The sequence below is a fragment of the Alosa pseudoharengus genome, unplaced genomic scaffold (genome assembly GCF_046254945.1).
Source record: "Alosa pseudoharengus isolate Yale_2024_CS ecotype anadromous, Long Island Sound unplaced genomic scaffold, YU_APseudo_1.1 YU_APseudo_1.1_scf_11, whole genome shotgun sequence".
Taxonomy (NCBI): Eukaryota; Metazoa; Chordata; class Actinopteri; order Clupeiformes; family Clupeidae; genus Alosa; species Alosa pseudoharengus.
The window spans coordinates 11,914,602-11,937,598 of record NW_027468576.1 but is presented as its reverse complement, the minus strand read 5'-3'; the positions used below and the strand labels follow the sequence as shown (position 1 = coordinate 11,937,598).

General features: G+C 42.8%; 1 protein-coding gene and 1 long non-coding RNA gene across 4 annotated transcripts; one reads left to right on the top strand and one right to left on the bottom strand.

Moving 5' to 3' along the window:
• Positions 1-247: 247 nt before the first annotated feature.
• Positions 248-8,995, bottom strand: bcl6aa (BCL6A transcription repressor a). Of its 3 annotated transcripts, none has more exons than XM_076278016.1 (9): positions 8,958-8,995; positions 5,641-5,812; positions 5,288-5,509; positions 4,109-5,164; positions 3,448-3,626; positions 3,109-3,279; positions 2,863-2,993; positions 2,564-2,701; positions 248-2,418 (listed from the first exon to the last, which is right to left on the bottom strand). In XM_076278016.1, the coding sequence occupies exons 1-9, from the start codon at positions 8,986-8,988 to the stop codon at positions 2,275-2,277; spliced, it is 2,244 nt and encodes a 747-aa protein (XP_076134131.1). In that variant the 5' UTR covers positions 8,989-8,995; the 3' UTR covers positions 248-2,274. The 3 variants fall into 3 exon arrangements, with proteins under 3 accessions (XP_076134131.1, XP_076134132.1, XP_076134133.1); XM_076278017.1 differs by having other exon boundaries at positions 3,109-3,276; XM_076278018.1 differs by lacking the exon at positions 8,958-8,995 and adding an exon at positions 8,877-8,929.
• A 365-nt stretch (positions 8,996-9,360) lies between these two features.
• On the top strand, positions 9,361-16,218 carry LOC143116719 (uncharacterized). Its single transcript, XR_012985905.1, has 2 exons — positions 9,361-9,469; positions 15,277-16,218. It is a non-coding gene; the product is annotated as an uncharacterized LOC143116719 (long non-coding RNA).
• The last annotated feature ends 6,779 nt before the right edge of the window (positions 16,219-22,997 follow it).

Here is a 22,997-nt window from a genome sequence, read left to right as displayed (position 1 = left end):
CTGTACTGCACTCTGATCTGTGTATATTGTGGACACAATCATCTGTGTACTGTTATCGCAGTATACTGGCATCGCAGTTTCTCTAGTGCACTGTTGTTATTTTAGGGTGAGCAAGAATGTATCATAACTGTTGACCACCATCTTTTTTATGTGTAATATTACTTTTGCCAAAGCACAATATGTGGTTCAAATGTGAGGTGTATCTAAATCCATCTATATTTACATGGGCAAATACAGTATACTCTGGTTTGATACATAGAAATCCAATACATTTATTTTACATTCATACATCTATATTGTACAATAAGCTTAATGCAGGTTTTTTCTTTTTTTAAAAAGCCCAATCCCAAATCCAGTCCAAGATGTACAGCTCGAGCAATGATGAATTTGCATGTTTTCAAAGTTGGTGAAAAGCAGTTTAAAAATATACACACTGGAAAAAATATAAACAAAAACAGACAAACAAACAACAAAAACAGGACAAGTGTTGTCCTTTAGTAGTACCTTAATAGAACTGGGCTGAATGCAAAAGAATTCAGTCACCACAGAAAGAAGGCACCTGGAGTACACAGTGTATGTACAAAAACAACAGAACTGGACAGTACCTGTTTTTAATATATTTTACTTAAGCCTCTAGTACAAGGACAAAACTGTAAACCTTCACTTGCAAAAAGAAACAAAAACAAAAAACTAACACATTTCTATACAAATACATTTGAAGCAAAATATCTTCTTGGTCATACCAAAGCAGTACCATTTTTTTAAATGCATATTTTAACATAAAGGGCCCTATCGTGCAATTTTTTGCCATGCGCTCCACTTTTATTAAACCTTGCGCCCAGGTGTGTGGCAATTAACGACATAAGGTGTGGTCTGGCGCATGATCCAAAAATCACTGTCTTACACCCTCTAAAAATCATTACATCATTGACCAAGAAAACCCTGGCCTATAGCGAAAGATACATATAAAGCACAGCTGAAGACGCACCGTCACCACATGTAAGCAGCAACTCCTCTGCAGGATAAATATCCTTTAGAATTTTTATTCAGTCCTTCGAACATTATTGGGTTAAGTGTTGCTTTTTTCAGGCTATGTTTTCAATGGTAACCCCTTGTCGGTTAATAGTGAAAGTAATTCACTGTGTAGAACTGTTTTGTCGTTAACTATGAGATCACAGTGAAGTTAGTTTCACTTTTCCTATGAGTTCAAATAAATAGGCGAGTGCAGATGCATGTAGACTGCTAGTTACAAACACGTTTTAGTAAAGCAAGATTTAGTGGAATCCCTGTTCTATATGGTCTCGCATGCAAGCAGATTCCTTCAAATGCGCCGCTGACTAATCAAAATACCAATGTGCTGTTTGAAGTTGCGCTGCTTGCTTTTAAAGGGAATGACAGATGTCATTCTGATTAAGAGACATAAGAACCCTTTTGCGCCCGGTGCCCAGCGTTTGATCACAAAATCACACCATTAAAATAGTGAACATGGACTGGCCACACCTTTAATGTCTATAACATTGACCACCCGTTTCTGATCGCCAAGATAGGGCCCTTAATGTTTTCAGATTGATTCTGCCAGCAGAGAGCAATCCAAGGGATATAATTACACATTATGTCACTCATTTTATATATATGTGACCCAACGCCGCCAGTAGTTGCCAACCCCATGCATTTGTCCTCTTAGTAGAGCAGCTATCATTTCTTGAGTATATAACAGGAGACAATTTGGATATCAAACATTTTCGACACAGTTGGGTTTTTCTATTTTTTTCCCCATGAGGGAGGTCATTCTACATGGTGTACTCAGGCGTTGGCATATAAAACCTCTTTTTTTTCCTATAGTTTACACAATTCTTTACACACCCAGATATTCCCAAAATATACCGCCCTTCGATCAAAATTCCCCCATATACTTTCAGAAAATTAAGCTCTTTGATATAAAATACTATTTTCTCAAAAACTGGATTTCATTGTTTTACATTCCGTCCTCTTTTTCAACAAAATAAAGCTTTATGTAACTCAAAGCTTATAAACACTCCCAACATTTCTTTACATCTATATGTAAATATAAACAATAAAGTGACTACAAGAAACCGTTTGTGGTTCTATGTTCACATGTGGACGAAACCCGTTTAGGATGGCACCGACTGCCCGTACATTTTTTCCCCCTCGTCACATTAACACAGTGTGGCACTACAATTTTGGATGATTGTACAAAGTCAGGGTCTTTTTGAATGCCATGGTCAAGTGGCACGTGTGCACACACGTACGTCCTCAGCATGTCTTGGTCAGGTCCGTGGGCATGTCCGCCGTAGACATGCGGTACTGGATCTTGGTGTTGGTGATCGCTCCATGCTTCTGTCGGAGGTGCAAGCGCAGCTGGCTTTTGTGACGGAAATGCAAATTGCATTTCTCACACTGAAAATGCACCAGAGAAAAATAACAAATAAGTTCAATGCACTATGTACTTATCACTACAATTAACCGATTAAATCAGGCAGTACACACTCTCAAGCAGAGCTTTGTGAGCAGCATGAGCAAGCGGTCTCTGAAGAATGCTTACATGGTAGGGCTTTTCCCCTGTGTGTATGCGTAGGTGACTCTTCAGGGTCTGCAGGTGACGGAAGCGCGTTCCACAGATTTCACAGGGGTATGGCTTCTCTCCCGTGTGGATCAGCACGTGGGCCCGCAGGTGTGCCACCTGAGAGACAAAAAACCCCACAGCAGCAGCGTTAGCTTCCTCACTCATGTTCAGGCTAGACAAGAGAGCTAGGTAAACAAGCCGCTAATATACAAACATGAGAGCTGGCTACACATTGGAGGTCTCCACACTCACACACACACACTCACTCCCTCACCCACCTGCACAAAACGCGCCCCACAGGTTTCACACTTGTATGGCTTTTCCCCTGAGTGGATGCGCGTGTGAGTCTTGAGGTTGGCTGGTCTGTTGAACTGAGCACCGCAAATGTTGCAGCGATACGGCTTCTCTCCTGAAGTGACAGGCGAATTAAAGACAGAAATGAGACACATGTTCATTGTTTGCTGATGAAAACATGATGTAAAAGACATGTAAAGGGTGAGCTGTGGCTGGGGTTGTCTGCGTACCTGTGTGAACCGTCTTGTGGCTGGCGAGGTTTCCTTTGTAGCGGAAAGCAGCCTGGCAGCGGTCACATTTGTATGGCTTGTCACTGTGGACCTGAAGCATGTGGCGTTTCAGCGCCTCCTCCTCTGTGAACTTTGAGTCACATTCGTTGCAAAAGTATGTACCGTTTTCTACTGAGGGGAGGAGAAGGGGGCCGGGGAGAGAGAAAGAGGGGGAGAGAAATACCTCATAAGTGGCGATAGGTTGAAAAAACACCAAAACAAGAGCTGCTAATTCTGCTCAAATGCTTTCTTAAAACCGATAAACGGCACGGCGTCTGCTAACTGGGAGGGCATTCTTACCAGAGCTGGAGTCGGAGTACTCGGAGTGCATCTCGGCCATCTCCTCGGCCAGGCGCGAGGCAGTGTTGGGGCAGATCTCAGAGTGGCGCGGAGACTGGGAACCGCAGGACGTGCACTTTAAGTGGCCCATGTACAGAGACGAGTGGCTGTCACTGCTCCGCTGGGATCCCTCCAGGGTCCTAGCACCCACACCACAAGAAAGGAGGGAGAGAGGAAGAAGGAGGGTAAGAGAAAGAGAGGGGGGGGGGAGAAAAAAAGTCAAACGTCATTTCCCTGATATCTCTCCACCAGAACCACTGATATGACTGCTGCCATCCCGCTTTGAAATTCACGAGACATTCAATGAATTTCACACCGCTAGGCTGCGAGGTAAATCCTCAGTGTGCTAAGAGGATTGGGGTGGATGAGTAAAATTCAATCTGGCTTTAGAAAAGGGGGCCATGGGAGGGGGTACCATTTGACAAAAACTCCCAAAAACCCTCAATATTCCACGGCGGGCAAATGCATAGAGAAAGGCTGGGGGCAATTCTGTCAATTCCAAGACTACTTGTCTTCTAAGTTACATTAGCGATGAGGGCCCTCTACTATACTGCACCTCCTTACAGCCGACAGCTGGCTGTCACTTTATAGAGGACCGAGAGAGAAAGAGAGAGGTGCTTACCTGTTAATGATGTTGTTGAGACGGCTAGCCTGGGGCACGTGGAAGTCCTCCGCGTGCTCGGTGATCTTGGTGCCGGACTGCACCGAGTCTGGGTGCTCGGAGTCCGCGGGGTGCAAGAAGGGCGGCAGTCCAAGGCGCTGCGGTGAGCGCATGTCCGCGTCGCGGGGACCGACCTCCTCCTCCTTGGTGCTCTGGTTCAGCACGATGAACTTGTACTTCTTCCAGTTGCGGGCCTTGGGGTCCTGTGAGCCCTGGGTGGCCAGTGGCCGGATGGCCTGCGACAGGGCTGCGTTCTTGCTGCTGCTGGACTCCGTGGGCGAGTTGGGCTGGCAGTCGGACTTGAGCGGGCTCTGCGGGCTGCTCACCAGTGCCTTGCGGCCGCTGGCGGACATGCCGATAGGGTAGTGCTGGTGGCCCATGTCCTCCTCAGCTGCTGGCCCCTGCTCCTTGCCTGCCTCCTTCTGCCCCTGATGCCCCTGTCCGTGATGCCCCTGTCCGTGATGCCCCTGCTGTGCCTGCTGCTGCGCCTGCTGCTCGGCCGCCAGGCTGGGGTAGCCGTGCTTCCTGGAGCTCATGCCGATGGACTGCACCACCCCCTCCAGGCTCTCCCTCTTCATCTCCTCATCGCGCACCAGCTCCCGGGAGGAGTAAGCGCTTGGGTGGCACACGCCAGCCACGCTGCCCCCAGTGGCCACCCGCGAGTACTCGGCCAACACCGCCGCGCTCGGGTTCTCTGCCGGCGGCGGTGGACAGTGCTTGTGGTGGATCACTCCCGGCTTGGAGAAGTCCGCAAATGTGTTTTTGGTGTCGGCCAGTTTGCAGAGGGGAAAGGGGAAGCCCTGCACGGGGAACTGGCTGTACAGGTGGTAGGAGCTGCTAACCGGAGTGTTGACCGCGTTGAACATCCCAGAGCCGTATGGCCTCCCATCCCTGAAGGGGGTCACTCTGCTGGGGAGGTTCTCCGCCATGTCATGCGGCCTGTAGCTGTGGACATCCTGAGGTAACAGCAAGGGACTGACCAGGAAGTCCTCTCTTGGCAGTTTGAGAGAGGAGTCACTGTAATAGAAAGGGAGAGAGAGAGAAAGAAGAATAGTAAGACCGAGATCTAGAGACTCTGGACTCTACCTGATAAAGCACAACACAGCACAGACTCGGAGAGCAGAGGTGTATCGGCCCTACCTGGACTTAATGAATCTGTGGCAGGTGTCGACGACATGGTCCATCTGCAGGTAGATGGCTGTGTTCATGACCGTCATGATGAGGCTCTCCTTCAGCGTCAGCCGGGACGTGTACATAAATTCCAGGAGGATGGCGAAGCCCTCTGGATCCACTTTAGGGTCCAGGCTGATGGCGTTCAGGTTGCATTTGAGTGAATCCGTGAAGATGGTATAAAAGAGCCCACTACAGAAGAGCAGGGGAACAGACAACTTAGACTGCATTCTGGGAAATATACCATGATTTAAACAACCCCACACGTGTCTGTCAAAAACAAAACACAACCAAACCAGTGTAAACATGTACTTGCGACCAACCTGCAGGCCATGAGGACGGTCTTGTGAGCGCGAAACTGTTGTCTGTTGACCAGAATGGTGACATCTGTGAGGATGTCCCTGCTGCGCAGCCGGTTAAGGTTGAGCAGAACATCACTCGCGTGCCGTGTGAATTGGATGCAGCTGTCAGCTGCGCAAGCCATTTTGTCAAGATCTGTAAAGTAAGGAACATAACAGGACTCATTAAAACAAAAGGGGCAAACCTGTAAAGTCAGTAACTTTTATTTGCAGAACATTTATATTGGGCATTGCTCTGGGCTAAATACATTACATGTATAAGTAAGGGAGTTGGAGTAAGCCTGAACTTTAGGACATGAATAACAAGTCCATGAATACAGTCTACACAATGACTGCATTTAAATGCCTTTTCCTTCCTTTTTTAAAACAAACAGAGCCAATACAAGGAGGGACAGTCTATCAAATTGAGAACAACAAAGATCCCTTTGTAGATGCACGGCTGTGTATGACAATCCTGTTTTACGCCATTAGATGGCGCCAAACATCGTGCAATGGAACCACAACCGCGTCAACCGCTGGATGCTTACAGTTAGGTCAGTGATATTACACTCTGTCGTAAGAGTTGGCAGGCATAAAGTATTTTGCCCCACTGTATTAAGTTTCTCTAACTTGCAACTCTTGCGTAAATCAGCGAGCGTTTTCTTTCTGTTATTGATTTCCCTTTTTTATTTGGCTGTAGCGAGTAGCCTAAAATCTCCAACATTTGTTAACATTCCTCGCTGTCACAAACTGGGCTATATGAAAAGAGGGCCAAGTTGTCTCGTGATGGGCTCCGTGAAGGACTATGTTGTGAATAAATGCACAAACAGCTGGTTAGACGCCAAACATTCTGCGTTTGGCAAAGCAACTTGTAGGCTAGCCTACATTATTACGAATGACAACTGGAGAACTGAAAGTGATTTTATGGGAGTAACACATGATTTCAAGTGGAAGACACACATGTAAAAGTGGTGAGCAGTAAACAAGACACAGACAACAGCATTAGCCTATGACTCCCATAGCTTGCACCAGAAATTAAAGCAGAAATGTTTACCAGTCTTATTAAAGAAATCTTTGCCCGTGTTTTACTTTGTTATCTTCAGGTTCTTGGCTGAGCAATTTGAAGATTACTACAGTGAAAATGGTGCTTACAGGAGTAATACACCTTGCTTTCAGCACATGCACCGGGAAACACGGGCGTCTTTAAATAATTGCGCCATCTGAGCATTTCTCACATGTTACAAGTTACATTCGGTCTCGGTGCGGGATTCAGTTTCCATTGGCTATATAACAACGATAAACAGCTTCATCATAGACATGCGTTTGCTATTAATTAAACTTTAAATAGCCAACGCGGCAAATGTATGTGCATGCATAGGCTATTCACCTGACAAGCAAGACACGTCTAAATAGCCTACTATGGCTAGACGAGGAGCCACTGTGCACTATAAAAACTTTGACAACATCAGCATAACAACATTTTATTCCATTGATATATATATATATATAGGCCTATATATTTTTTTTATCTTAAATAGGCTATAACTCTGTATTAGGCGTCTTTGTGCCGCCACAACTTAACATTGCGAGAGTAACACAACCTTTTAAACCTTGGTAACGGTTTTAGTTTAATTTCTATTTAATTTCTCAATCTTCACTGCCACAAGATGTCAGCACCGCATTGTTCTACCAAAATATTCCGCGATAGAAAAATAAAAACAAAGTGGGTAGCCAGTTTTGGAGTTTGTGCGACTTTCGCTATCAAAGCCCCCTGATATAATTTTGACAAGAAAATACTCCATGGACAATCTACATTTCGTGTGCATTTAACTTTGTCATTCAATCTCTATAAATGTTCTACAAGAGCACTCATGCAACTTGCATACGACATCGGAAAATGAGAGTTAACACATTCTCTTGCAGTCTTCCATGAACTTAAAATCGAACAGGTAGGCTATCTCCAAGAATAGCTTGTTGAGTCCTTCGTAACACGCAACACGGAGAAGATATTTATGACCGCCTCCCTTCAATGGAAAAGTATCGGCAGGAGCTGTCACCAAACACCTTGAAATAGGCTCCGTTTTTAAATCTGTCACTCAAGCGCTGAAATATCAAAGAGCATTTACTCAATAAGAGTTATCTGCCTCACACTTTATAAAGGTCAGGGTGAGGTATAATTATTTAACCCAATTTTTAACCCAACTGATATTTGAACAGTTATTAATGTGCGAATAACACATTGAGTTCTGAAGCTCAAAAGTATTTTGCCTGACGCACGAGCCTACATTTTTAGCAGGCGATTTCAGGAACGCCCGCGAGCTGTTGCACAGCAGTGATAGTTTGTTCCTCTAAAAGTGTTCTTAACTTTTTAATATCAGGGCACGAAAACCTTTGCAGGAGATTTATAAACTGTGAGGAGTGTGATACTGCAGGACGAAGATCAGTTGCTTTATAAATAATCTTATATTACAGCAATGTTTCCAACTCCTTTTCTGGAGCGCAATGTCAAACCTACTCACACTTCTGCGACAGTGGAAAGCTACCAGCAAAGTGAAAAAAAACAAGGTTGTCATGAAGACTAAAGCTAGGTAGTTACGCAGAAACAACTTATTACCAGATAGGCTATGTAACAAACACATTTTACGAAAACTGTTTCTGCTACACATCAAACCAGGTTTCAAAATGCCACTACTCTCAAAACTTCGAGTTAGCATAACATACAACGACACACAGATGATGGCTTTCTGAAATCTCCCTGACCCGTCCCACATGTAGCCTACCCGATGAAATCTCAGAAAATACGCAACATAATTTATGTTCACACAAGCAATCGTTCCGCGCAAGAAAAATCTGCCTCCACAATCCAAAGTTAAATACATATAGTTCAAGTATCACTTTTCGGAACACTTTACACAACTTGTTTATTTGTAAGTGCCCCCGTATCTGACAGCTCGGGGTAAGGTACTGAAAACCCCATCTATTATATTTTCTGTTTCTGTCGAAAAGAGCAACCTCTTCCCTACGCCTCCCGACTTGCCGTGGCTGAGCCACCGCGTTGAGAGAGAAGACAGCGGGGCTTCAGACAAGGGAAGATAGGTGGATCAGTTCAGAGCATTGTCATTAACCAACACTCTCCACACTAACTGTATTCCTAAGCATATGACTGAGTAAAACACTATTCGAAATAGAGACCTTAAAAATACAATTCGAAAAAGGTATACCTTTTCGAGACCCATAACCTGAGAGCACACGAGCAACATCGCGCCAGATTACAGATGAAGAAAATAATTTAGAATAATCACCTGGTAGTGCTTTCCTAGAAACTTCTTGCATCACCACTTCTAAGAACCCCAGTTCTAAGAATCAGGAGAGCTCAATTCTCGGAATACCATTTGTGGAAGGCAGGGGAGTGACACAATTCCGTTGCGCTTATAACTACATATGCTATGATTTATTTTAGAAGATGGCACTACTCAACTTCAATAATAATACGTGAAAAATCGAAATAAAGCACGAAAATGTTAATATAAACTGCCTAATTGTACTATATTTTGTGAAAAATATCAGCCAGGGCCAATACATTCTCCCTTTCACTTGGAGGATCCCATGGATAGACGGTCACATGGGCAGACGATTTGGCTACGTAAGCCGTGCCTGTAGCCCAGCCTCAATATTCTCAGAACTAATTTGCTATTCCATGACATAAGCAAAGTGTCCATTCGTAGCCTTTCCTGTATTAAACCCACAGTCATAACCTGTACAGAACATATGCGGAGCGGTTATTCACACGGACATTCGTTTCTTATTTCTTACAGTAGGCTTTTTATTTCTCCCGTGGTATTTTTATTCTTATTTTCACAACATATGTATATTGCCGACCTTTGAGCGCGCTTGTGTGTAGGTGGGAAATTATTTATGCTCCTTAAGACGGTGATAGAAAGCTGTTGTTTAACCCAAGGAACTTTTATTGATAGGCTACAGGCTATTGTCGCCCAGTTTGATGCGAGTAAAACGCTCTCTTTAGCCATGGATCGCGCATAATTGTTATTTTGATGCGCTTGTGCGAACTGAATTTGTGAGTAGGTTACTTGTAACGTGGTTGGAACTAGAAGACTAATACCCGCGATCTTTGAGATATTGACATTTTCGTTGTGCTGTCGTGGAAGGCATTGCATTGTTACTCATTTGGTTCAACTGTAAAACCAAGGCAATTTCCTCGTAGGTTCATCTGTTTTTGTTGGACGTGACTGATTTTTACCAATCCCTTTCATTCTTTCGGTATGTTCCCCACAAAGCTTACACGTTGGACTCACTTCGCAGGGATAATGACATCTGTAGGTTGTTCCATGTTGGATGTGAAAAGCGGTGCATTGGTGAGAGTTTAAAGGTTTGCATACTGTAGCAGTGGACAGTAATTGATTGACACTTGTGTAGAGTACATGTATTAACACAGACGGTCTAAGGCCATGTCGCCCATACCAAAACAGGTTTCACAAAAATAATGTAGGCCTAATGTTAGTTATTATGTTAGTTCTACATTTCAACTTATTGAAACAGCATAGCAGAACGTTTTTTTTTTTAAGTTTTGGCCTTCCTGGACTAGCCGACTGCTAAAATGTGTTTTAGTGGCCCATCGGGCCTATTCGGTTTCTGTAGCAGGTGAATGTCAGGTAGCCTAAACTCCATTAACATTGGAATATACATCTGAACAATTTTGGCCTAGCCTATGTGATGGACTTAAGAATGCTTCAGACTTACTTTTACTGCCAAGGTATAACACGAATGAACTTTATAACGTAATAATGTCATAATATATTTGATATAATTAAGTAGGCCTATAACTCAATCACTCAAGTATCCGCTGAGAAGTTAAACTGGTGTCGCAGTGGCCTATACCCTCTCGGCAGGTTTGCATAGTGTAGACGGGTTTTCTATCCACATTGTTCTGCCTTCTGTTTTTTAAATGCTATGCATCTGTAAGACACAGTTACTCTGCAAGTAGTTTAGACCATTGCCACATTGTCCGTGGAAAACCTAGTGTAGTTGAGATGAATAGGCTATGTCTTCATAGGCCCTTCACTTTTGGTAGGGACAGTCTCCGACTTGACTCGAGTTATTAAGGTGTTTGTTCCAATAAAATATGACATTTCGACAACTATGTAGGGTAAGTGCGCACTGTTCCTACTTAATTGCCTATCTGCGAGTTCTGTCTTCCTCCTCTCCGATTGCTTGCTCTAATTTGTCATGTCAAGATAGGAAGAAGGATGGCCTTCAATAAATGTTTCAAATACACTTATTAGGCTACCATTGCCGCAGTTTATTTTCTGCAGCCCTAACTACTTGCTTATGTGAATTCTCATAGTCTTTTGAAAAGCTCAAGTTGCATAGCCTTTGGCTGGTAGAGTTGCCGTTCAAGCGCATTAATGGGTTGATTTGATGAATTCACAGTGAGTTGCCTCTACTTCAGAGGCAATGTCTGCTTGTCAAGTTATGAAGTTTGCAACTAGTCCATGCACTTTTTAAGTCCCAGTCAGCTTTGGGCATTATAGTTATTAATTATCATAATTTCAATAATATTAACAATAGGAATTTGGCTTACAATGACAAAGGCAGTATCCTATATAGGCCTGCCTAATCCGATTAAGTGTAGGCTACATTATGTGGATCTTTGTCACCTGCAATGGCTGCGCTGGTGCTGATGTTGCTGATGCCGCATTTTAAGGTTATTGTGTCGGTTCAGACAGACATTGTAACGAGTGAATTTACATTAAAGGATGTTGAGAAAAACGTCTGTTGTGCATAGCTGAGATCATGATCACGAATGATTCCATGGCCATTGAATCAATCCTCTGTTTGGCTAATTTGATGAGCCATTATTCAATGTGTGCATGTGTCACTTAACCTGTACACAGGTTAGTTCTTATTTAGTCAACTTATTTTCTGTGTCATCAGCCAGGCTAATATCATATTAAATGAACTGTAACGGAAAAGATATGCGGATTTTTAAACGCCTCACGGTGTTTGTTTACACATCATTGTGTTATAAGTACTGCTTAAACTGCTAAAGCGCCAAATTAAACTGTGCCTGGGGTAGCACACGCTAATTAGCGTCTTTGTATGTTTGTTGGGGGAAAGGGGGGGCACAAAAAACTAAATTAATTCTGTGACCTGTTGGTGAAAATGGTAGATATATTTTGTGAGTTATTAGGGTGGATGGCCGTTTTTTGTCCATGTGCAGTAGACCTGTTCTGAGAAATCCATTATAACGTTATGGTTAGCCCCAAATAAATAGTTATACCTGTATGTGGTTAATGAACGGCATGTATTTTTAAAGAATAATGAGGGTTTTTAAATTGTTTGCAATTATTGTGAAATAAATTTGAATTAAACCAAACACATTTTGAGCTTTTTATTATTATTATTATTATTATTATTATTATTATAATTCTTATTTAAAAAAAAAAAAATTCTTAACATACCACAGCTAATCCTGCGCATTTTCTCTCCCCCAAAAAGGGTAATGCCCAGTAAAATATGAACTCAACCCTGCTAAAGCATCATCTGTAGCATCACCTACAGCATGATGCATCATGACCAGCAGGGGAAGTGTCCGGCCACACAGATGTTGTCTGGTTCTAGTTAGTGTTCCCTCATACATGGGCTACATGCTTGTTGAAGCTGCAGACGTCGGGGGCTGGTGTGTAGTAGCCTATGTCTCAGGGGTACGTAAAGGGAAGAATGTGTGTGTCATTATTCACCTCACTTGTCAGTGAACATCAGAGCTTGCACTCTTATAAATGAACATAACTCAAAACCATTCATGACCGATACAAGCGGACACAGGAGTTGAACCTGGCCCGATCCGCCATGGTCCTGACCCTGGTTTAACAGGGTCTATCTGTGATTCATGCTCTAACATCAGGTGTATGTTTATGCTGATTGCACCTGCACATATGGGGTTAGTGTTTGGTTATGCACTATTGTATGCTCTCACACCTCGTCAGGGCCTTCAACCCTGCTGATGTCACAGTCAGTATGTTATCACTAGGTTTCTTTCTCATTACAACTGTGTGTTACTTGATCTGGATCAATTAATGACAATATAACACTTTATTTTTTAGGTTATTAACAAACTATTAAATGTGTCAAAGCATGTCAACACAAACTGAGATCTGCGTGACTCACTATTACTAAGTTTTCAAGCATCGCCTGACCGATTTGTGGTGCTCCAAGAGATGTTTGGGGTGCTTTTGCTGAATGACTACCATAGTTAAATGATATGAGAGACTGATGTTGTTTGAGCACTTTCTGTCTCCATGGTCACCACAGTGGTGGCTCATCGATGCTTTCGGGTAAAGCATCCATGGTCTGGCCAGTGCCGCGTGGGAACACGTGCCGAAGGGATGCACATCGGGACGTAGTACAGAAATGGGCCTGACCTGTTAAGCCAGCTGCTATTAGGGGTTGGGGGGGCAGCATGTTATGCAATCGAGACTAGTTCATTCAGATTTTATGTTTTAGTCACTTTTTAAATATCATAATGATGCTAATAATTAAAGTAGTATTACTCCCTGAGGGTGTTTGTTTGCGTTGGGGTCTCACCAGAGTAGTTCTGCTTGTGGTGGCTCCATGCTGCGGGAGGGCCTTCCTCTCGGCCTCTGGTCATCCCTGGGCAGAGCAGCAGCATGTGCTGGGCTGTGGTGAAACACAAGAGAAGGGCAGAGACTCGTCAGACAAACAGATGCTGATTTTCTCACACACACACATACGTTAAAATGTTGACATTTTTTTACATTGACATTCATCCAAAACAGTCTCTCACCCCCCCCCCCCCCCACACACACACACATATAACATATACAATCTCTGATCTTCCTTTCATCATGGATAAACAATCTGCCTCAGTGTAGCACGAACTGTTCCGATAGAGATAGTGGGTTGTGACATGATGCATCACAGACGTGTACTTTGTGGCATGGTACATCACAAGGAGCCGGTCAGTTGGAACAGGACAAAACTAAATGGCTGGCTTACTCATGAAAAACAGGTGTAGTCATCTAATAGTCCTAAAACCCACTACACATGTGAAATGTGAGGGGGATCCCTAATGAAAGGGTCCCCCTTTTCCCTGCTCAGCCTCCTGCCAGTACCAGGCCAGCTTTTTGTGATATCCGGGCCCTGTGTGTTGTGTACACACCCCACTATTCTTCTATTGTTGTGGCTTAGCATTTCAAGCATGTCTGTTGGCATTTCCAAAAGACTTTGAATGCATTAAAGTTGTCATTATTTTACTCTAGCATGGAGACATATATATCCCTTACTATAGGTCGTCTTTATTAACTGGAGATCGTGGCATAGTTTTTTTTTTTTTTTCTGGACAGGATTTAATGGGCTCGGAGGTTTAATGGGCTTTATCAAAATAATTATCTGAAATTAATTTGATACTGTTGCCAGTTATTTTTTGCAATAGGTGTATACATACATTTGTTTATTTGTATTTAATTAAGTGTGTAATTCCTTGTGTACAGGTTCCTGTGAAAACCTTCACTGCAAAGGGTTAATTCCTTTCTCAACAGGCAATGCTCTGGCCCCAGAGACTGATCTGCACTAGTTTATCTTGTTGTTTTCATCTCGTGCCGGTGCAGTCTGTTTTTTTCTCCAACGCGTGTGTGTGTGTGTATGTCTGTGTGTGTGTGGGTGTGTGTGTGATAACGAGAGACAGAAAGAGAATGTGTGTGTGTGTGTATGCATACATGTGCGCACATACGTGATTTCACATAAGATTTACGGTCTGGTTCCGATGTCATGGGAGACAGAGAAGGAGCACACACAAAAAATCCCATACAAAACCTGAACTTTAGTGACCTCATAGAATGACTCATAACATACAAATCTTGCAGTGTAAAGGTGATTTGAAACCAAGAATGAAGAATGCCGTCTTCTGTCAATGGTGTTGGATGGTTGGTTGTGATTGTTTTCCACACCATCCATTCAAACTTTTACTCATTGCTGAAGTTGATAAGTCTGTGTCTGTTAAGTTCACACATTTACTACTGAAAACAAAACTTCTGTTTTCTTCTGAGTCTTTCGGTTTATTTTATTTTAAAATAAAATTTAGTTTGTCATCTGAACGTGTTGGAAAAAATGCATCAGTGTAAATCCAAGGTTAACTAAATGCACTGCATAATTAGCACAGTGCGGCGGCAAACACTATTTGTTGCTCCACTTTGAAAGGTCAAAGTGCTCTCCTAAAGGACGTTACTGTGCACAGGCAAGATAATGCCAAACTAGTTGTTTCACATGCATTGTTTAATGAGAACTTAGATATAAACGGCAATGAAAAAATATATACCACACATATACCTCATTTGCCGTAATTCAAGCATTGAATCCCCCAGGCAGCATTTTTATTCCATTTTTTACATTTACAAAAAAAGAAGGAATTTGGCAAGATAGTGCCATTGGAATTTAGCATAGAATCTGTCATGAGTGCTTTTTTATGTAATACATCCATTTTCTGTTTGTTTTTTGTAAACAAAAATATGTACATGTTTTGAATGAGAAATACAGGGTATAAAAATAAGTCAATTCTTAGCCTCTCAAAATCTGTTTCTCTTTCAGCATAGTGGAGGACTACTTCACAGGGATGCATGCGAGCATATGGAGGAAACCTGTCTTCAACTCTTGCCCTCTCACCCTGCGGACATATATTTAGGCTATTTGCTGGAAGAGCTGTAATCTTCCATAGGCTTTTGGCTCCAGAAACAAAACGGTCATACAGTGCAAATATAAATGCCTTCCCAATATATTTAATTTAAAAGTAGTGCATTTGCATTGCTTTCAATTTGTAATTACTATATATTTTTAACTTATGGATCTGTGCTTTTTTTGTATATTGAACATTTATTGTGGTGTAATAACATAATGTTTACAGTCTTTAATTACATAAAATCTTCAGTCACATAAAAATCAAGCAATCAAGTTTTTGGTGTGGTAAGAAGTAAAGTGTTGAGACAGGAAGAGGTGTTTCTAAAAATAGGGTTCCTCTGCTGTGTTCTCTACCTTGGCTGGCTTCAGCTTGCGTGTGTGGGCCGACTCTACCATGCATGCTGTGGGGGCCCTGCACTGCGGCCCCACAATGGAACTCTACAGTCATCGTCTCACCGAGTGGGGAGGTGGGTAGAGGGAGTATGACTCGTACAACCGGACTGACGGCATCAATCACGCAGCCGCCCCCTTACAGACGTTTAACCCGTGAGCAGCTTTACGACGTTCTCCGTCAGACGTTTTGCAAGGACTTGACCTGCCGAGTTTGACCGAGCAAATTTGACCTGACCCCAGCTAGTTCAGGGTTGTCAATAATGGCATTTAACACCACACTGGACATGTTAACTGGACTGTGCATTAATTGTAATGCAATAACAAGAAAATTATATCTACACACACTCACACACACACATGCAAAAATACACAAACACACACATACAGACGCATACATCATTAGCAATATTGTTTTAATCCCATGTAAAAAAATGAAATAAATAAATACATTTTGTGTAAATATATGCTGTTATCTATCCGGATTCATACTACAGCCTGCTGTAAATCTTAGTTAGGCATTATGATGCGACCATAAATGTGTAAACCTTTGAGTTTATTACTCACTAGAAACATTTCATTCAATCTAGAGGATGTGATCATACAACCCGCTCATAACCTCCTCATAAGGTTGGAGATGGCGTAACTTATGGCCTTGCTTTAAAGCTTATGGGACTCATTTAGGAGCTGACGCTTATGTGAAATTCATCTCTGTGTGTTCCTTACCCCCCTTTTTTTCTGGATGTGGAGAGATTGAGTGTTTTCTTAACCTTCACACAACAGTGATCTCTCCAATGAAACAGTAAGAACATTTTTCTCACTAGAATCGCCCGAGCATCCGCCCATCTGGATCCGGCGTCCCACTAAAAACACCCCAGGTGTTCGCAAACCAACGGGGAGAAAACGTCTCCAAAATAATTAAGGCCTTTCTCCTTTCTCGCTACAACAATCTCCGATTCAGCACTGCCAAATAAAGACTATGTTGAGCTCCAAACAAAGAGCAGCGTCAACTTTATTTCAATTCACTCGGGGGTTGTTTAAGGCGCTTCTACGCAGTAATGCATAATGCACGACCATAAACCATCCAGGAGTTTGGAGAGAAATGTGTAATTTACCAGGCACCCCCGCTGTGCCCCGCCACACACGCATGAGATAATTACTGCAAAACCTTGGCAAACTTTTACTCAACCAATTCCACACAAAAATAAATGACCCACTTAGACAAGACAGGAAGGGGTTGTAGAGGTAGGGGTACTTGATCAATACCAACTGTTTTGGTCCATTAGAGGGCCGCTGAGCATAAGCTGTGCTTCGCCTCCCCTGTTCTCTGGGATGTGAGTGACGTATTATCTGAGCCGTTGCATCATCATCATTATCATCATCATCATCTTGTCATCATCATCACCATCGTCGCCGTTGTTATCGGGAGGCTCAAAGGCCACAACCACAAACCAATCATAGGGGCACAGAGCCAGCAACTGTTTTTTTTTTCGACGTCCAGGATAGAAACTGCAGTGCACATCTCATGAAACCTCACTGTTCCCAAAACTGCCTTACTGTTTCTTTGCTATTGCTGCTTCTGCCTGTTTTTGCCATTAATATCAGAGGTCAGTTCTCTGTTCCCACATCAATGGTCATGGCACATCACCAAAATTGAGTGGATACACCATAGTTAGGTTTGTTTCCAGGTTAGAATACTAATTGGAAGAGTGTGTGCGTGTGTGTGTTTAAGTTTGGGTTCTTATTTGTGTGTGTGGACAAAAAAAATTCCCATCAGCAACACCGGCACACTTTGTATTTGCTGTGCTACTCAACTCCTGAAGAATTTGAATAAATAAATAAATAAATAAATAAATAAATAAAAAATAACCACTCCAACAAAACAACTGGAGCAGATGGGCACCCAATGAGACATTTGATCACAACAGCCGCTAATGAAGGCCTGTGCCTCAGACGCAGCCCCACGCAGTCTTTTACAAGGATGGCAAAATTTTTCTCTTATTCCCGAGCAAAAATTCTGCCAGCTTCAGCGCTCATCGTCAGGGAAGACACGAGTGAGCCGAGTGCGCTTTTTCCGCGGCATGATGCAACGAGGGTGTAACATGCCACGGATCTGCTGTTAGCAAGTACTCTGAGGTCTTTTCAGTTCCTCACTTCTGGAAAAAATGCTTTCATGCTTTTATTAAGTTTTAAGAGAAGCTTCCATCCACACAATCCCCTATACCACCCCCCCCCCCCCCCAACCCCTGCACACTCGGATCCTTAGAGGACAGTCACATGGACACCAACACTTCATTTGCCCATCAGCGTCCTACTGGTAATTTCATTCTCTCTCTCTCTCTCTCTCTCTCTCTCTCTCTCTCTCACACACACACACACACACACACACAAACACAAACACACACGTATACACATACAGCATGTTCATGCGTTCATGCCAATACTGTATACAGTGCTGGATGCTGCATTGCTAACTGCTTGCTAACTTCCTGTCTTCATGTCTTCCCTTCCCCTCAGAGCTAACTCCACACGTGCAGAGTTGCACACTGAGGCTAAAGCCAGGACAGGCTGAGAACTTGGCCAAAGGATGTCAGAGAGGCCTTCATAGAAAGCTCTTGCATCATGAAGAGTAAAATAAGGGTTGGATGGGGGTTGTGGGGGGGTGGGGGGGTGGGGGGGAGGGGGAGGCTTCCTGTCACCCAGGACAAGTGCACATATAGTCTATCTACAGGGTGCCTCTGCAGACCTTTGGTGTATGGCTCTGGATTTATGATGAAACTTCCTTCCTGACAATGGTTACACTTTCACAGTTTCATGAACATCAACTATTCAATAACCATTGTTTATATACTTAGTAACTTACAGTATACTTTGGTTAAAAGTGTCCGCTAAATACCATAAGCATGAATATACACATAAACATAATTGACATGAGTTACATCAAATAATTGCAGCTTGAGGCACTTAATCTCAGGATTTAAAAAGTGTCTTGCTGAAACTGTGGCTGGGTTTTAGGAAATGCTGTCATCTGACTTTTAGCTTTCTCACAGAGATAACAGTATGGTTGATGAAAATCTATGAAGTGGTTTCTGACTGAATAAACGTCTTTGAAATGAAGGATGTTACTGTCTTATCCGCAGCGTCGGACCAGTAATCAGTGGATTCTCTGTTGTTTCTTTCATCCTCTGTATTTGAATTCAGCCTGCAGATAACTTCAGCCTTGTTTTCCAAGTGTCCAACCATCAAACTGTTTTTCTTTTGTGCAGAAACATTATGGGGCCCCTAATCCTTAATATACAGAACATTCTGATCCCGGGAGGTAAACCATGTAACTTCCCTGCATATATATATATACACAAGGGCTGTTACTGTTGACCTTTGCAGAGGCACACTGCAAGTATGATCAGTCCAAACTGTATTTCCACATTTCACAGTTATGAAAATCAATCTACACATTTGTCTACATGACAAAGAAAATAATTAATCTTTAACATTTATCAGAGGTTTAGAATGTAATGGATCTAAATAAAGGGAATGATTAAGAATGTGCCTTTCTGACATTCATAGACATCAAACTGGGAATAGATGCTTTGATATTTCTCAGCATAGGGCACGAAGAAAAATGGTCGTTGTCCCATAAATTGCTGATTGTTGATTTTATGTATACAAGCAACAAGGGCTTTCTGTTTGTAGGGTTATGTAAGCATTTGTTAGAAAAACAAATATATATATTTATATGTATATATATATATTTATTAGAAATAAAAAAATAAATAATATATATATATACTACTGCAGCAACTTGCTGCGTTAGCCTCAAAATGTATTATTATTATTATTATTATTTTTTTTTTCTTTATTATTATGTTAAATTTTCCAAATGTAAAGCACTTTGAGCTGCATTCTGTGTATGAAAGGTTCTATACAAATAAAGCTTAATATTATTATTATTATTGAACGTAATTGCCTTGGACAATGCATGGATAGAGTGTTCAAGGGTTTAAATCCCTCGACGAGTCTGGAAAGGGTTGTAGGTGTGAGCTTTCACTATGAGTCACTCCCCGAGACTCACAGCTCGATCTCTGCAGACTGTCTCATGGATGTTCCTTCTCACCTCACCTCACACCCTACACTGCAGCATTATGGGAAAATACCCAAAAGGCCCTAGTGACAGACCTGTGTATGGGAATTACGTCACACAATCATACCCTTTTTTTTGGGTGGTGTCTCCTCTTGTGAGCGGGAAGTATTTTTTGAATGACTGGGCAAAAGCACTTTTTTTTCTTTTTTTTTTGGCAATGTCTGGGAAGTGTGGGTGGCAAAGACCTTTATGATGTTTCAAAGGATTATGGTAAGAAGTACAAGAAAGATTAAAAACTGAGTTTTCAGTCCAGTGCACACCTTTTGTGAGCTACATCCTTTGTAATTAAGCAATAGCTCTCTGAGTCATAGACGCAAGCATTCATTGAGGATCATCAAGAAAGTGTGTCATCAGAGTCATCACTCATCACTCATGTCAGGCTAACTGTTAACTGTTGGATGCGCTGGTCAGATAGATGATAGATAGATAAATACTTTATTGATCCCCAAGGGGAAATTCAGGAAGTAACAGGACGGCATCAGCAATACCTCAAACACAGAGGTTTGTGTGTGTGTCTGTGTGTGTGTGGTTTGATGTTCACTGCATGCCTCCTTGCAAGCCTCTTCAGCTAGGGAATCACAATCTTGTATTTTTTCTCGTGAAGGCTATTTAACAGTGTTAGTAACTGTTAGTTGGGGGGAGGGGGGATTCAGCAAGGGTTGCATGTGACATATCTATTGCCTGAAGCACGATCAGCAAGATTGGACGGGGGCACACGGTGTTTTATGAAGGCAGGGAAACCCCCCCCCCCCCCCCAAAAAAAAAAAAAAAAAAATGCATGTCTACTTTTGACACCAAAATGATTGAGATTATTGCAGTGGTTTTGTCAAGTTAAGTCTCCGCTCTAGAAGGGGGGTGGGGGGACAGGCAGATGTACAGGATGTGTGTATGGGTGTAAGTGTGTGTGTGTGCATGTATATGTGTGCATGTGTGTACATGTACTGTATGTGTGTGTGTGTGTGTGTGTGTGTGTGTGTCCATGTTCATGCATGCTTTTGTGTGTGTGTGTGTGTCTGGTGTGTACGTATGTGTGTGTGCAGGTGGTGGGCCCAGTGCCTTTGTGTGATGTCCGCCGCCTCTGTAGCCGCCTGTGTGTGTGTGCTGCCAGGACGCCAAGCAGAGGAAGTGGTCTCTGAACGCAGACAGACAACGGCTGAGGGGTGGTCCCACCCCACTCTACCCTACACCAGCAGCGAGCAAGCAGCTGCTGCAGAGACGCGAACGCAAAGACACTGTTCCACTTTTCTTTTTTTTTTCACACCAAGCACCGTCACATTATTGTTTTGTTTTTTTTTGTTGTTTTTTGCTGTTACTTGCAAAGGAAGCTCGCACCAAGGAAGAGGATGAGCGCTTTCAGATCAGCGGGGGTGAAATGATAACGCTGCAGCCAGATATGCACATGCACTGCAGTGAGGTGCCCTCATATCTGATGATTTTGATGGCAGGGATCAGATAGTGGCTCACAGTCAAAGCTTCAAGTGATGGGAAGCAAACCTGTTCAACTAGAACTAGGCAAACTGGATAATAACTATTGCCTTGTTGTATCCAAGAGAGGCTCAGCTGTTTGTCTAGCTGTTACCTGTTACCTCTTCATACATTTGAGACGTGCTAGCCATGCATTTTTAATTGGAGTTTGCTTAAACAATCTTCCTGTCTTACACAAGGGAAACGCTGTGGAAAATCAGGCAGATCTTCCTGGTCCAACTTTCAAAACAAAAATATCTCAAAATACGAACAGCAAAGAATACCATGCCATTTGACCTCCTTTTCAGTTGATGACACGCAAGGCATTTCTACAACTGGAGCTGACAATCACCCTCATTTCAATCACTGATCCATCGGCTGCATTGAGGAATTTTCCACACACAAACACACTACAGTCCCCCTGCCCCCCCTCCCTCTCTCCTTCTCTGTCTCTCTCACTGTCTCTCTCTCTCTCTCTCTCTCTCTCTCTCTCCTGGAATTGTGTGCATGCAATGAGAGCTGGGTGTGCCAGTTGCCCGGGGCCACCACACACACCTGATGCAATGTCAGAGAGGAAAGGAGAGGAGAAGAATGTGTGGTGCGGCATGCACTGCGCTGTACTACACTACACTACACTACACTACACTACAAACGCTCCCCAGGGTTAATGCCACTGAGGCACAAACCTGTTCCCTCATCACCAGGGGTGGATGAGGGCATCTTTTTAATGGAGACTGTTTTGACCAAAAAGCTTGCAGGCTGGGAGTTTGTTGATGGAGGATTTTGTGAATGAAGCCTTGCGACTTTTCTCTGATGCGCGTGACTGCTTTTGTTATTCATCTGATAATATCTTTTAGAATATATTCAGTGTCAGGGAAGCTATTTTTGGTCTTAACACTGAGATTTCACCCTTTCTAAATAACAATACTAATAACAAATGATTATTTATTCATATAATGATGCTTATCTACAATTTCTTTTTATAATCACCTGCTATTAATGTGAGACTGAACATTGATTAAACATTACATTAAAAAGGGAATAAACTCAAACTCAGACATTCACAGTTTGTACCTGAAGGTACAGTATCTCCATTTCCACCACCAGATTTCTAATAGCAGTATATTAGCCAAAGGTTGGTGCTTTGTAAATTTGGTGAACGTAACCATCTGTGACCTTCTTACAGAGCAGGAGTACAGACATCATCACACCCACAGCAGAGTTTCTAATGACTAGCTCTCCACGAACCAGGAAGTGAAAGCAAGGTTGTGTTTTGGTAGCCTCTGGCTCGTGTGAAAACCACGTTGCCGTGCTGACAGGAATGGCTGGTTGTACCTCAGTCACTGACCAGCATTCGGTCAACCCCGGCGGTCTGCTGTTGCTGAACTACTGGGCCTTCATTCAGCCTACCCCCTCTGTTCGATAGATCTTTAAAGATATTACAGAAAACAGAGGCTTGAGCTAAGGCTGGCACTTGCTAGAAGTTCAGACAGATCAGGTCTTGCAGAGTGAGAGTTTGGGCGGCACTCTCTAGAGTCTAACAAACATGGCAAGAATGCAGGCTCTTATAAGGAGGAGTGTTTCCTCAGCAGTATGCCATCTGGTGGAGAAGAAGCCAGCAAAGGCTTCGCCTGTTTCG

Coding starts and splice junctions, on each gene's coding strand:
- bcl6aa (XM_076278016.1), bottom strand. CDS start 8,988: ATGCAAGAAGTTTCTAGGAAAGCACTACCAG. Junction 5,813..8,957: donor TTCTAGGAAAGCACTACCAG/GTGATTATTCTA, acceptor CTTACTTTACAG/ATCTTGACAAAATGGCTTGC. Junction 3,627..4,108: donor CTCAACAACATCATTAACAG/GTAAGCACCTCT, acceptor TGTGGGTGCTAG/GACCCTGGAGGGATCCCAGC.